General features: G+C 62.8%; 1 protein-coding gene across 1 annotated transcript; it reads left to right on the top strand.

The window, feature by feature from the left end:
• Positions 1-6,580: 6,580 nt before the first annotated feature.
• On the top strand, positions 6,581-12,756 carry FAM83H (family with sequence similarity 83 member H). The gene is made up of 4 exons (XM_068983537.1): positions 6,581-7,027; positions 7,872-8,036; positions 8,122-8,246; positions 8,423-12,756. The coding sequence occupies exons 1-4, from the start codon at positions 6,581-6,583 to the stop codon at positions 11,229-11,231; spliced, it is 3,546 nt and encodes a 1,181-aa protein (XP_068839638.1). The 3' UTR covers positions 11,232-12,756.
• The last annotated feature ends 1,373 nt before the right edge of the window (positions 12,757-14,129 follow it).

Genomic DNA, 14,129 nt, shown 5'->3' on the forward strand with positions numbered 1-14,129 from the left:
CCAAGACCCGGTAAGGCCTGGAGGGAACTGGGGTGGAGGAGGCTGACCATCCCGGGGGTGTGGCGACCGTGGCAACACCCATGGCACATCTGTGGCCCAAAGTGAGGCTGGTGCCCACTGCACGGGGCACTGCAAGGACCACTCAACAGGAAGCCCTCCCAGGCTGGCCCAATGCTAGTAGGCAGAGGGAGCCCAGGCGGGGACTGTTCAGGGAAACTGAGGCAGATGTGTCTCTGCAGAGCACCCAGGCATCCTGGCCCGGTGGGCCAGGGCAAGAACTGTCCAGCACAGCGTTTGGGACATGTGGGGTGAGGGCTGGGTCCCGAGCCCAGCTGGACAGTCAGCAGGCAGGACCAGCATCCCCTCCCCCGCCTGACACAGCTTCCTGGCCACCTGCCCGGCCTGCTGTTTATTGCAGAGCCTGTTCCCAGGGCTTGAGATGAGATGGCGGAAGCCACCTGAGCCATCATCCTCATTCCAGGAGCACTGCCGCCTCAGACGCAGCTGGGGCTATTTTGGGGAGCTAGGGTCTAACCCAGCTTGGCGTGGAAGAGTGGGCACTACCATCCTGCCAGGTCTGGGGATCTGGGAGGCCTCTGGGGTCCAGGCCCGCTCAAGCAGCGGGGCTGCAGCTGGGGAACAGGGTGTGGGGCTCCCCTACCAAGCACAAACCCCAGTACAGGCCTGTGCGTGGGGAGGACCCCTAGCCGCAGCCTAGAAGGTGTTGGCAGCCTAGCAAAGAACTCAGATGAGTGCTGTGACAGAAGAAATGGGATTCAGAGAAGAGCGACCGTGGGTCAGGGTAGACATGGGAGGAGATGCACTTCCTAGCCCATGGCGGGACTGAGCCAAGGGCAAGCTGTCACCTTTCAGCCTGGAAGTGGCTAAAGAGAGCATGGCCTGAGGGAGCAGCAGCCAAGGAAAAGCACAGCAGGGCCTCGGTGGTGAAGAGGGCCAGAGGGGACCACACACCGTCTGAGAGTCCCCACCGTGGGCTGAAGCCCTGCTGTTTCAGAACTTATATTCAGTCCCCACAGGCCTGCTGCCTGTCTCCACGTGTCCTAAAGTTATGCTGTGAACACTGTCCTCGGGACCCCAACCCCAGGGGTACAGTCCCAGGGTCAGAATCTTGAAGGGACATCTGAGCTCTGACTCCTCTGTCTCAGGGAAGGCTCCTGGGCAGCTGCACAGCAGGTGTCACAAGTCAGAGTCTGAGCCAGGCTGGAGGTCAGAGGGGTCACACTCACCCGCAGGGGCCCGTGGCTTGGCTCTAGGGAAGGACTTCCCTGGCGCAGGTCTGAGTGCCCCCTTCTTACTGCTCATTCTCCTGGGTGAGGGGAAGGTCAGGAGGGTGTGCTCAGAATGGCAGAGACAGTGGGGACAGCATCACACGGACCTGCAGGAACAGACAGCAGGTGCCGAACTGGGGAACACAGGATCACCCCCCAATGTAGCTTCCTGCCGGCTTCCTTGTCCCCCCGCCTGCCCCTGGTTCTTGGCTTGTGTGTGCCCAGTAGCTTGGGTGGGAATGCTTGGCAAGAACATCTGACCACAGCTTATCCCCCTTGCCCTCACGTCCCTGCCCCCTCAGCCTGGCTCACCCATCCTTACCCCAGGACTGATGTCTGGTACCCATCTCCCAGCTTCAGACCACTGGGCTGAGCCAACTTTGTCCTAAACAGCAGCCTGAGACGACCTGGCCTTGCAGAAGCCTCTGTGCCCTCACTGGCCCCAGCCCTCCCCCCACACACCACCCCTCTCTCGTCTTGGCCTTGGCAGGAGGTGTTGTCGGGGCCCAGGAACAACACCTCTCTCCCTGGCCTACTCGGCTGACCACCAGATTCATTTCCCGAGGGGGGCCTCCCCTGCCCCAGGCTGTGTCGCTGCCCCCTCCCCTGCAGCACTGCTGCCTGGGTGCTGCCTGAGCACACACCTGTGTTCCCACCGTGGATGTCACTGAGCGTTTGGGGAAGGAGCAAATGCAACTGGGAACGGCCCTGGAAGTTGGGGGAAAGTGACCCAAGACGGGCTGAAAGACGGATGGGCACTATGGCGGGGGAGGGAGAGAGCTTGAGGTGGGAGGGCAGCGGCAGGTCAGTGGGCTTGGGCAAATGGTCGAGGGCTGGGCAGGGCCTGCGTCGTGTAAGGGCCCCTCAGAGAGGGTCTGGTGGGGAACTGGGGTTCTGAGGAGGAATCTGAAGTGTTTGTGGGGGAGGCTGGGGGGCTGGGGCAGCTAAGGAAGGGAGTGTGTGTATGAGTGCCTGCACACAAGTGTGGCGGGAGTGTGCGGGGCTCAGGGACTTGCAGGGCCCCCAGTTTCTGAGGGACTCTGGGTGCTCATATAGGTGCCTGTATGTTGTAGGGTTCTGTGGGGGATGGCCCTGCTTGCGTGCAGAGTCTGTGCAGCAGAGCGTCCTGTATGGGTGGACGCGGGCGTGCGCCTAAGTACAGCAGGTGCAGGCCTCCGTGAGCTTGTAGGGTCCTGTATGGACCTGGGTTTCTATGTGCATCGGGAGCGGGGGGTCCCATGTAAGTGGGGGTCAGTGTGTGTGTGTGTGGAGTCCCTTGTGTGTGCAGGTCCCTATGTGCCTGTATAGTCTGTGTCCACAGGTGTGTGCTACATGTGTGTGGGTGTGCCAGTGCGGGGAAGGGACTGGCGTGGGGAAGTGTCCCCGGTGTGCAGTGGGTCTCCTATACGCGTGTAGGGTCCCGGATACCTGTGGGCATCAGAGTGTGCGGGGGTGGGGCTGTCCTGGTGTGGTGGGGGGCACTCTGTGCTCACAGGCCCCCAGGCCCTGCCCCGCCCAGGGCCCGGCGCCGCCCTCAAGGTCTCACCTGCTTCACCTGCCTCCCCCAACTCGTAGGCAAGGCCAGAAGCACCGCCCCCCGCGTCGGGCTGGCCCGTTTCCTAGCGACTAGCCGGAACTTCCGAGTGACCCCGACTTCCGGGGCGAGGGTCAAGGGTCAGGCTTAGGGCCCTCGAGCCTTCGGCGAACAGATGGGTCCCTGGGGACGCGGGGCCCCGGAAGTCGGGGCCTCAGCGGTCTCCCAGGGTCCCGGGCTGGGGTCCCGGGCGGCGCCGCCGGGGGGGGCTCGGCGAGGGTCCCGGGAGCGGCGGCGGCGGGCGGGCGGCGAGGAATTCGGGCGCGCCGCGGGTGGGGCCGCCCCGCCCCCAGGTGCTGCCCGGGCAGGCAGGCGGCAGGGGCGGCGGGCGGGGCGGGGGCGGGCGCGTGAATCAGGCCGCGCGGCGGGCGGGCCGCGGCAGGGAGTGGCTGCCGGACCGACCGGACCGCGAAGCCGCTGGGCGGCGGTCGGCTCCTGCTGCCCTTGTCCTGAGACCCCGCGCACCTGGCCAGGTAGGGCCCCCTCCCCGGGCTCCGGCCGGGCGGGGCGCGCGGAAGGGGAGGCCGCGGCGGGGTGGGGCGGGGTCGGCACCGTCGGCGCCCCCCCGGCGCGGCCTCACCTGGGCGACCAGCCCGCCTGCACCTGGGCTGCGTCGGCGCGACCCAGAGCGAGGCAGTAGGAGCGCGACCGCGCGCGACGGGGTCGGGCCGGGTCTGCTGGAGTTGGGGCCGAGGGGGCGCCACGGCCGCGTGTGCTGGTGCGATCGCGGGCGCCCTCGCTCGACGCCGGCCCGAGAGAAGTGAGAGGGAAGGGGCCCCGGGCCCAGATCGAGCCAGCCCAGGCCGCCCCGCCTTGCTCTTACCCTCGTGGCCTAGCTGGAGTCTGGAGAGCGTGCCGGGCCTGGCCTAGACCCTTCCTGGGGATGCCCCTTCTAGGCGGCCGTGGACTAGGGGTGGCCCGCGTGGCCAGAGCTCTGTATGGTTCCCTCCGTGGGGCGCAGGGTTCCCTGGCGCCCAAGTCCCTGGACTGGGTGGGTGGACGGGACTCTTGGCCCAGGCAGCTTAACTTTCTGGGGTTCGGTCACCCACTTTGGCCCTGCAGTGTGCACTGGAAAGCTGCAGCTCACCCACTTCCAGACCAGGAGCCTCCTCTGCGGGAATCCCAGCCCGGTTCTCCTCCTGCGGCCTGAAGCCTCTACTTGCCTGGCGCAAGGCCCGCCCACCTTGTGCCCCAGATCCATCCCTCCGGATAAAACCCCAGGGCCTGACCGCGGGAAAGACTTCCGCTGGAGGTCACTGGTTCAGGAGCCCACTAGAGCCCTGAGGGCCCTGCCTGGAGACTTTGTCGGCTCTGTCTGAGGTCAGAGGTCAGCAGCCAAAGAGCGGGATTCCTGCTGAGTCATCAGCCTGGGTGGGATAAGCGCCCTTCCCTCCCTTCAGGCCAGCGTTGGTAGGCAAAGGTGGAGAGGCAGCTGTTGGGGTTCCCATAGCTGGGAGTGGCCACTGCCGGGCCCACAGGTCAGGGGCATGTGGACCTGTGAAAGGAGACAGGCAGAGGCCTAAGGTGGTCAGGGGCCCGCATGTGGCTTCCTGCTGCTGGGCAGGTCCTCCTGCACACTCCCTCAGGACAGGCCGTTCCCCACTCTCGGATCCCCCACCTCCTCTGCATGCAGACTGGACACTTGGAGTTGATTCCTTTCCCCAGTGAAGTAGGAGGGAAGGAGGTCCCTTCCAGTATGTCCCCCGACGTGGGAAGCGGCACCCTCAAGGGTTGTCAGCTGGATAGCGCCCCCTCCCCAGTCAAGATAACACACACCCTGTGGTCACACACAGGGTCAGGACCCTGGTGTAAACAAGCCCACACCGCGTACCTTTGTGTGGTCAGCCTGTATCTGGTCCTGGTACAGTGAGGACACATGGCCACCCCATTTGTACCCAGATACGCCAGCGGGCAGTGCCCCCTCTTAGGCACAGCAGGTTTTCCTCAATCAGACCAAGTAGCCTCTCCACCGGCTGTGACTGAATACACATGGGGGCGTCCCCCACCCCCACCTCCACGTCACTTCTCCCAGGAGGGCAGACAAGAAAGATTCCCCAAGTCATCCCAACCCCCCCAACTGTCTCCAGTGGGCCACTGACCCCGTCCAGTCAGCGCTGTCCAGCTGCACCTACAGGGGCTGGGGGCACTCTGCCTGTTAGCCCACATTCAGGAAGCCACAAGCCAGACAGGATCAGCTTCCTAAGACCCTCCTTCCAGATTAGGGAGATGAGCATCCAGGTATTTCAGGGGTCCTAGGGGGATGGGTCCTAGGAGCCAAATAAAGACCCCCACCTGGCCTTCCAGGACCCATGTTCCCCCAGGCCAGGCTCCCATGCAGGCCCCTTGGAGGCAGGGGGGCTGGAGTGGAGCCAGCGGGGCGTGGCTGATGGTGAGAAGTTAGGGGGGCAGTGAATGTGGAGAGGCTCACCTGGAGCTGAGGACAAGTGGGTGGTGACCAGGCGCTTGGAAGGTTATTGTTGCCCCACGGGCCAGGCTTGGCAGGGACAGGCCTCTAAGCTGCCACGATGTGAAGTTCAGGCCTGGGGAGGGGGAGGAGTGTGCCAGGGGTGCGGCCTAGGGAGGTGTCTAGGACGGTATGGTGGACGGGGCAGAGGGCTCCAAGGTTGGCAAGTGGGTTGTGGGGCTGCGTGTGAGGCCCTGTAGCACAGGTAGGGGAGTGGCCAGGCTCTGTGCACTGAGGTCGCCTTGGGCCAAGTGTGCTATCAGGTCAACCCTGGCAGCTGCATTCTAAAAAGCTTTTAATTAAATTTTTAAAGTGAATACTCCATTTACAGTTACTACAAAATACTGGCTGTATTCCCACATTGTCCAGTACATCCTTGAGCCTGTCTTACACTCAGTACTTTGTACTTCGTGCTCCCCCACATACACTAGTCACCACTGGTTTGTTCCCTATATGTGTGAGTCTGTTTCTTTCTTGTTATATTCACTAGTTGTGTTTTTTCTTAGATTCCACATATATATGATATCATACGGTATTTGTTTTTCTCTGACTTATTTCACCTAGTATAAGCCCTTCAAGTCCATCTATGTTGCAGCAAATCACAAAATTGCATTCTTTCTGGCTGAGACAGCTGCATTGTACAGTGAAGGGAACAGGCCACAGAGAGCAGTCCAGGGTCCCCCGGCTCTAGGGGTAGAGACACAGGCAGTGCCCCAACTTGTCCAGTATGCACAGTGCCAGCGGCCACAAAAATGCATTCATGTCATAAAATCAGAAGAAAAAGGTAAATATATTAATACAGTCTGAATTATATTTTCTTTGTAACAACTGTCATCATTTTTTTTAATGGAGGAAGGAGTCCACAAAGCAGAAGTGCCTTGAGCCACAGAGGCCATAAAGTAGCCCTGAGTCAGGCCCAAATGGAGCCGGAACCCCTGCCTGGAAGCTGGGGCCCAGGGTGCCTCCTGGCCCCTGGTGAGAGGAGGGCCAGCCCCACCGCCAGAGTCACAAGAGACAACGAGCATGTGTTCTGATGTTCCACCAACTAGAGGGCATGCCAGGGTCTGGGAGTGCCCTGGAAGACCTCCAGGCGCGGGCTGATCTCCATAGCCCACCCAGGGTCACTGACAGCCGCTGCTATGATGTGTCCACATGTATGTGGGGGGGGTGGATCCAGAGCCCCTCCCCCTGTAATGCATCTCCCTGCCCTTCCCCCAGGTCCCTGGCCCCGACATGGCCCGTCGCTCCCAGAGCTCCTCCCAGGGGGACAACCCACTGGCACCCGGGTACCTGCCACCACACTACAAAGAGTACTACCGCCTGGCTGTGGATGCGCTGGCTGAGGGCGGGCCAGAGGCATACAGCCGCTTCCTTGCGTCTGAGGGGGCGCCTGCCTTCCTGTGCCCCGAGGAGCTGGAGCACGTGAGCCGCCACCTGCGGCCCCCGCAGCATGTTGCCCCCGAGCCCCCTGAAGGCAGCCCCCCCAATTTGGACTTCGATGGCTCCTCTGGTACTTACTGGCCTGTGAACTCCGACCAGGCAGTGCCTGAACTCGACCTGGGCTGGCCCCTGACCTTTGGCTTCCAGGGCACTGAAGTCACCACACTGGTTCAGCCGCCGCCACCTGACAGCCCCAGCATCAAGGATGAGGCTCGAAGGATGATCCGCTCTGCCCAGCAGGTGTGCGGTCACAGGCTCAGTGGGCAGTGGGGAAGGGCAGCCTGCACTGGACATTGAAGCATGAGTAGGAGTATGAGGGTGAAGGAGAAATACAAGCATGCCAGTTTAGGGGGCAAGGGTGGGGCCAGGACTGGCTGGCCAAGCCTCTCCAGCCCTCAAGCTGTAATGAGGGCTCCCTGGCAGACTTCTTCTAAGGTCATCAGTGGTTTGGTTATCACAAGCTGCAGACTGCACGGGTTTGCCTACCCAGGGTCATGGCTGGTGCCCAGAAGCAAAGGGGCTCTGATGGTTGGGGCCCCTCCTCGCCTGGACTTAATGTTCAGAGAATTCTCTAGTCCTGCCGTTGACCTGCCCCCAACACCAAGCAGTTGGCAAATAGCAAAGGGAGCCTGTTAAACCACAGACCTATGGCAGCAGCTCAGATGTAAAGACCCGTCTCTGCCCTCTGCCCCTTCGCCCCTCCTCCCCAGATGGCAACTCCTTCCCAGTGGCAGGAATGGAGCCTGGGGCTTTGCCTTGCCCCGTCCCCCATCCAGAGCTCTGCCCTGAGCTGAACACCCACCCTGAGCTGAAGGACAGCCCTCCCTTAATAGGCTGCAGGCCCTGTGCCTGCCTAGGGCTCTATCATGGGCCACTAGGAACCCCACATCTCTAATGACGGGCCTCTTCTGACCCCCGTTCCATGATAGGGCCTCACTCCCCTGCGATGGGCTAGTAGCTGTTGTGGTCATTCAGCGATAACCTGCCCCTGCTCCCAGGGAGTGGGGAGGGCATGAAGGTATGGCTAGAGAATGGTGGGGACAGCAGAGGGTTCGGGCCTCTGTCCCTGCTTCATCCCCTGCAGGTGGTGGCCGTGGTGATGGACATGTTCACCGATGTGGACCTTCTCAGTGAAGTGCTGGAGGCTGCTGCGCGCCGCGTCCCAGTCTACATCCTCCTAGACGAGATGAACGCACAACACTTCCTGGACATGGCCGACAAGTGCCGGGTCAACCTGCACCACGTGGACGTGAGTGCCCGGAGAGCGGGAGGGGATGACCGGGAGGGGCGCGGTGAGGCCCCTGGGCAGAGCCTTAACGCCTCTCCCGCCCCAGTTCCTCCGCGTGCGCACTGTGGCGGGCCCCACCTACTACTGCCGCACTGGGAAGTCCTTCAAGGGCCACGTAAAGGAGAAGTTCCTCCTGGTGGATTGTGCCGTGGTGATGAGTGGGAGCTACAGGTGCGCCTAGCCCCTTGCCTCCCCATTCGAGGGCCTCCTCTCCAGAAGCCCTTCTGTAGTGCCCTAACCCTAACGTGCTCAGCCACGCCCCTTCCCCATCCGGCCCCTCCCCTCCTGCCCCCCTGGCCCCGCGCTGGTCTTGCCCCTCTCTCTGACTGGCCCCATCCGCCTCCCAGCTTTATGTGGTCCTTCGAGAAGATCCACCGGAGTCTGGCGCACGTGTTCCAGGGCGAGCTGGTCTCCAGCTTCGATGAGGAATTCCGCATTCTCTTCGCACAGTCCGAGCCGCTGGTACCCTCGGCTGGGGCGCTGGCCCGCATGGACACCTATGCCCTGGCTCCATACGCAGGGGCTGGGCCACTCATGGGCGGCCAGATGCCCGGGGCTCCCACCCCCTTCTCCTTCCCCAAACGCGCCCACCTCCTGTTCCCACCACCTCGGGAAGAAGGCCTGGGCTTCCCCTCCTTCCTTGACCCCGACCGCCACTTCCTGTCGGCGTTTCGCCGAGAGGAGTCTTCGCGGATGCCCGGGGGCGCCCTGGAGCCGCACACGGGACTGCGGCCGCTCTCACGGAGGCTGGACGCAGAGGCCGGACCAGGCGGGGAGCTCTCGGGCCCGCGGGGCTTCTTTCAGGCGCGGCACCTAGAGATGGACGCCTTCAAGAGGTACAGCTACGCGGCCGCCGACGGTGCGGGCGCAGTGGAGAACCTCGCTGCTGCGCGGCAGGTATCACGGCAGACGTTCCTCAGCCACGGCGATGACCTCCGCTTCCAGACCAGCCATTTCCACCGTGACCAGCTCTACCAGCAGCACTATCAGTGGGACCCGCAGCTCGCGCCAGCGCGCCCTCAAGGCCTGTTCGAGAAGCTGCGGGCTGGCCGCCCTGGCTTCCCAGACCACGACGAATTCGCGCTGGGCGCCGGGCCACGATTTCCAGAGCTCGGCCTGGACGGACACCAGCGGCTGGACTACGTGCCATCCAGTGCCTCACGGGAGGTGCGCCACGGCTCGGACCCCGCCTTCGCGCCCGGACCCCGCGGTCTGGAACCCGGCGGGGTCCCTCGGCCCAACTTGGGCCAGCGCTTCCCTTGCCAATCGATGACGAGGCTAGGCCCAGAAACGGCTCCCGAGCCGGAGCCAGAGCGCAGGGGCGGACCCGAGGGGCGGGCCGGACTGCGGCACTGGCGCCTCACCTCCTACCTGAGCGGCTGTCACAGCGAGGACGCTGGCGACGAGGGCCTGCCCACACCCATGGAGACCGAGGCCTATGACGATGACGTGCTGGTTTCTGGGGGCCGGGCGACCGCTGGGGAACTGCTTCCCTCGGCCTTCCGTGTGCCCGCACCCTTCCCAGTCAAAGGCCCAGCCCCGGGCTCTGGCAGTGGTGGCGGTGATGGACCAGAGCGCGAGGGCCCGGAGGAGGCGGGTCTGGCCAAGCAGGATTCTTTCCGTTCGCGCCTGAACCCGCTGATCCAGCGCAGCTCCCGGCTGCGCTCCTCACTCATCTTCAGCGCGTCGCAGGGCGAGAGCACTGGCGGAGCCGCTGGGGCCTCCACGGAGAAGGTGCAGCTGCTGCACAAGGAGCAGACGATCAGCGAGATGCTGGGGCCCGGCAATGAAGCCGTGCGCTCTGCTGCCTCCACTAAGGTGGCCGAGCTCCTGGAGAAGTACAAGGGCCCCTCTCGAGACCCTGGCGGCGTGGGGACAGCTGTCACAGTCTCGAGCCATAGCAAGGCTGTCGTGTCCCAGGCATGGAAGGAGGAGGTGTCTGCGCCCGGCGGCGGCGGTGAGAGCGAGCGCCGCAGCCTGGAGAGCTGCCTGCTGGACCTGCGTGAGTCCTTCGCACAGCAGCTGCACCAGGAGGCGGAGCGACAACCTGGAGCTGCCACTCTCGCTGCCACCCAGCTGCTGGACACGCTGGGCCGGGGCAGCAGTGGCACGGACCGGCTGCCCTCCCGCTTCCTGTCCACCCAGGACCACTCCACCTCCCTGCAAGGGCGGGACAGCCCACCACCAGAGGGGCCTGGGGGGTACCAGTCTGAGCCAAAAGGGAGCCCCACCTCAGCCTACCCGGAGCTCAAGGGGAGTCCCACTCCTGGGTTTCCCACCCGCAGAGGCAGCCCCACCGCTGGATTTACTGAGCAGAAGGGGAGCCCCACTTCTGCCTACCCTGAGCGCAGGGGTAGCCCGGTGCCTCCTGTTCCAGAGCGCAGGGGCAGCCCTGTGCCCCCTGTGCCTGAGCGCAGGGGCAGCCTCACCCTTCCCTTCTCCGGCGAGTCTCTGAAGCCCGGGCCCACAGAGGAGGCCGTTGGTGGCCCCATGGAGGTCCTGCGCAAAGGCTCCGTGCGACTGCGGCAGCTGCTGAGCCCCAAGGGTGAGCGGCGGGCAGAGGATGAAGGCAGCTTTCCGACGCCGCAGGAGAATGGGCAGCCTGAGAGCCCCCAGCGGCCGTCCCTAGGCCGAGTTGACAGCACCGAGGCGGCTGCAGAGGAGCGGGGCCTGCGGGCGCGCGTGGTTTCAGCCACAGCCAATGCCTTGTACAGCAGCAACCTGCGGGACGACACGAAAGCCATTCTGGAGCAGATCAGCGCCCACGGCCAGAAGCATCGTGGAGTCCCCGCCCCGGGCCCAACCCCGGCCCACAGCAGCCCAGAGCTGGGTCACTCGCCAGCGGCCGGCGTCCTGGCCCCTGACATGTCCGACAAGGACAAGTGCTCGGCCATCTTCCGCTCGGACAGCCTGGGGACCCAAGGCCGGCTGAGCCGCACGCTGCCTGCCAGCTTGGAGGAACGCGACCGGCTCCTGCGCCGCATGGAGAGCATGCGCAAAGAGAAGCGTGTCTACAGCCGCTTTGAGGTCTTCTGCAAAAAGGAGGAGCCGGGGGCTCTCGGGGCCACGGAGGGCCCTGCCGAGGAGGATGCCAGGGACAGCAAGGTGGGCAAGTTCATGCCCAAGATCCTGGGTACATTCAGAAGCAAGAAGTGAGTCACCTGGCCTTCCAGCCCAGGCCGAGGTGCCTGCATCACCGTCGGGCAGAACACTTGGCCCTCAGCCAAAGCCCAGGGAGCTGGCTGAGCCAGCCAGAGTCCGCTCCACTTGAGGCTCAGCCGGCAGCCCTCCTGGCCTCGTGCCCCTGGGTCTCTCCTCCCTTAGAGCTTCAGCCCCAGCTGCCCACTGACTTACCACCCCAGCTCTGGCCCTGCACACCTCTGCCTCTGGACCCTTAGCCTCCCTCTTCTTAGGCATCTGTCTCCCCCATCTCTCTGTGCCTTAGGCCCCCGTACTCTGGGGTCCGTGCATCTCAGGGCTTCCGTGTCTCAGGGGTCTCCTCTCCTCGTGGCCTGACTGTGCTGCCCTTGTCCACTGCCGGGCAGTCCCCTCCTCTCCAGGCCTCCCGTGTTCTCAGGGCCTGTTTCCACACCTGCGTCTGAGGTCTTAGGGCTCACTTCCTGCCCTTTCCCCAGCGCATCCCTCCTTCCCTCCCTCTGGGCCCCTTCCCTGGTCCCCAACCCTTCAGCGGGGGTGGGGCCGCCCTGGTGAGAACTGAACCAGGTATGGCCGCCACTCCTGCAGGGCCCTGGTCAGCACCCTGCAAGGGCGAGAACCCCAGGCTTTGTGGCACAACAAGTCCAGTGGATGATAGGAGGCCCTGGCCTCACGAATCGTTCCTGACAGATGGTGTGTTCACAGGTGTATCCACAGTCACACCTCAGAAAGGGGCTGGATGTGGAGCCTTGTTCTGTGAGGGCAGAGGATGGCGTGTGATGGTCCCTGAGCCCCGGCACACTGCTCTGATGGGTCTCGGTGCCCCTGACGTGGGACCTCTGCACCTCAGTCCCTCATCTAAGTGGTCCTTCCTGCAGGTGGCCAGCAGACCCAGACTCTGCCCTCTTGTGCATCCTTTCCCATTTGTCACCAGCCCCCCAAAAATCTGTCCGAGCTTCCCCATGTAGCTTTCTTGTATCTTTTTTTTTCCCACCTCCAGACAGTAACTGATCTGGAATGATTCATTTCGGCACCAAATGCTTCAAAAGCTGCCCCTGCCCTCACCATAGGTGCTGGTATTGTTAAATTAGTGTTTGTGCTATTTCTTTTTAAATAGTTTTTTTTTTAAGTATAGGAAATCCTAATGGCTCTTTGGGGACTGCCGGGTATGGCCTCAGTCCTGACTGAACCCCTGTGCCCTGGTGGCCCATGGTCTCGTCACCAAAGCCACCACCCAGTTGGGGTGATAGCAGAGACTTTGGTTTGAATGGAAAAGGCCGCCAGGGAGCAGGATGAGCCGGAGGGTCTCTGGTCCTCAATGTGCTTGATGACACGTTTGGTTTGGCCTGGCCTGCTGTGCAGCTGTTCTGAGCAGACCGGGCTGGGCCTGTCGCTAATGGAGAGCCCTCGCAGGAAGTGGAGGTTCTGCCCAGGGAGAGGACCGAGGCCCTCAGACCCTCCAGTCTGCGTCCTCCACATCATGCTCAATAAGACCTCACCTCAATGTGATTCTGCACATTTTGGTGTTAATAAAAAAACACAACACATGAAATATTCTGCTGTGTTTGCAAATACATATACATACCACCACCCAGTTATATTTTGCAGCCTTTAGCCCTATTAATGTCTCAGGTTTCTCTCTGGACACCACCATCCATCCCTGTGGGGTGGATTAAAGACCCCTCCCCATCTGTACTGCCACCACCTCTACCCGCATCTTCTAACCACCACAAACCTCTTCCACCTCTCAGCCACTTCCTGTGACAGGCCTCATTTCACCGGCCCTCTGTGTAGGCACAGCCCATTGGCACACCCCTGGTTGCCAAGCCCAGTGGATACTTCCTAGCCTTGTCTCGAAGTTCCCATCAACCTGGGGCTGCCCTTGGCCAGGGTGCCAAGCAGCCATTTGTCCAGTTGTCTGGGTCTCCCAGACCCTCCAGTCTTCCAGCACCACCTCTGCACGCAGGGCTGGACTTCTTGGGTGCCCTGCCCCTTTCTGGGCAGTGGCATTCATTCCTCAGCCCTATGGGTCCTCCGTATTCATTGCTTGCTATACCTCAGGCTCTAAAAATACAAAAAGCTGCCCCTTCAGGCAGCCCCATCTCGTGACTGGCTCACCTCCAAGCCAGAGCCACGGTCCCTCCCTGGCCTTCCCCAAGCCCTGTTCTGCCTTCTGAGTCTCTCCTGTAGCTGCCAGGTCTAGGTCACGCCCTGCCCAGCTCTCCTTAATCCATACCTCGCCCTCCCCTGCAGCAGCTGATGTCTTCCACAGTAGGGCGGAACCGCCTGCTCCTGGATGAAAAGCCCTTGGGCCAGAAACACCTCCAACCAGGCACCGGAAAGTGGACTCCCTGTGTCCTGACCACTGCCCAGGGTGGGTGCGATGTGAGGTGTGTGTGGAACCAGAAGGTACCTCAGTGCTGGCTGGGACGCTCCCACTCCTCAGTCCCACACCCCCAGTCTGGGCTCACACTGGGCACTTTGCCTGGTGATACCAGAGGAGGAAGCCTTGAACCCCACAAGACATTCACAGCTGCTCTCCCCTTCCCCAGCCAAGATCTGGAGACAAACCGAGCGCCTGTCACCGTGTTGGTGGGGCGTGGCTGACTGCAGTCAGGGGCACTGTCCCATGTTCTCCCCTTTCTTGCTGTGGCTCAGGGCCACAAGTGTGGTCACACGGTGGCTTGCAGCCCGGCAACAGATGCACTGAACAGGACCCACCCCGGCAGGACCACCATGGGGACCGTCTCACTCCTGCAGCACCCTCAGCTGGGACCTGAGGTGCTCAGGCACCAGGCAGGCCCTGGATGCTGTGGACAGATGTGGCCCCAGGGCAACCCCCAGGCAGCCTTAAGCTAGAGAGAAAGCACTGGACACTGAGCGGACAGGAGCCCAGAT

This window comes from Capricornis sumatraensis, chromosome 11 (genome assembly GCF_032405125.1).
Source record: "Capricornis sumatraensis isolate serow.1 chromosome 11, serow.2, whole genome shotgun sequence".
NCBI lineage: Eukaryota > Metazoa > Chordata > Mammalia > Artiodactyla > Bovidae > Capricornis > Capricornis sumatraensis.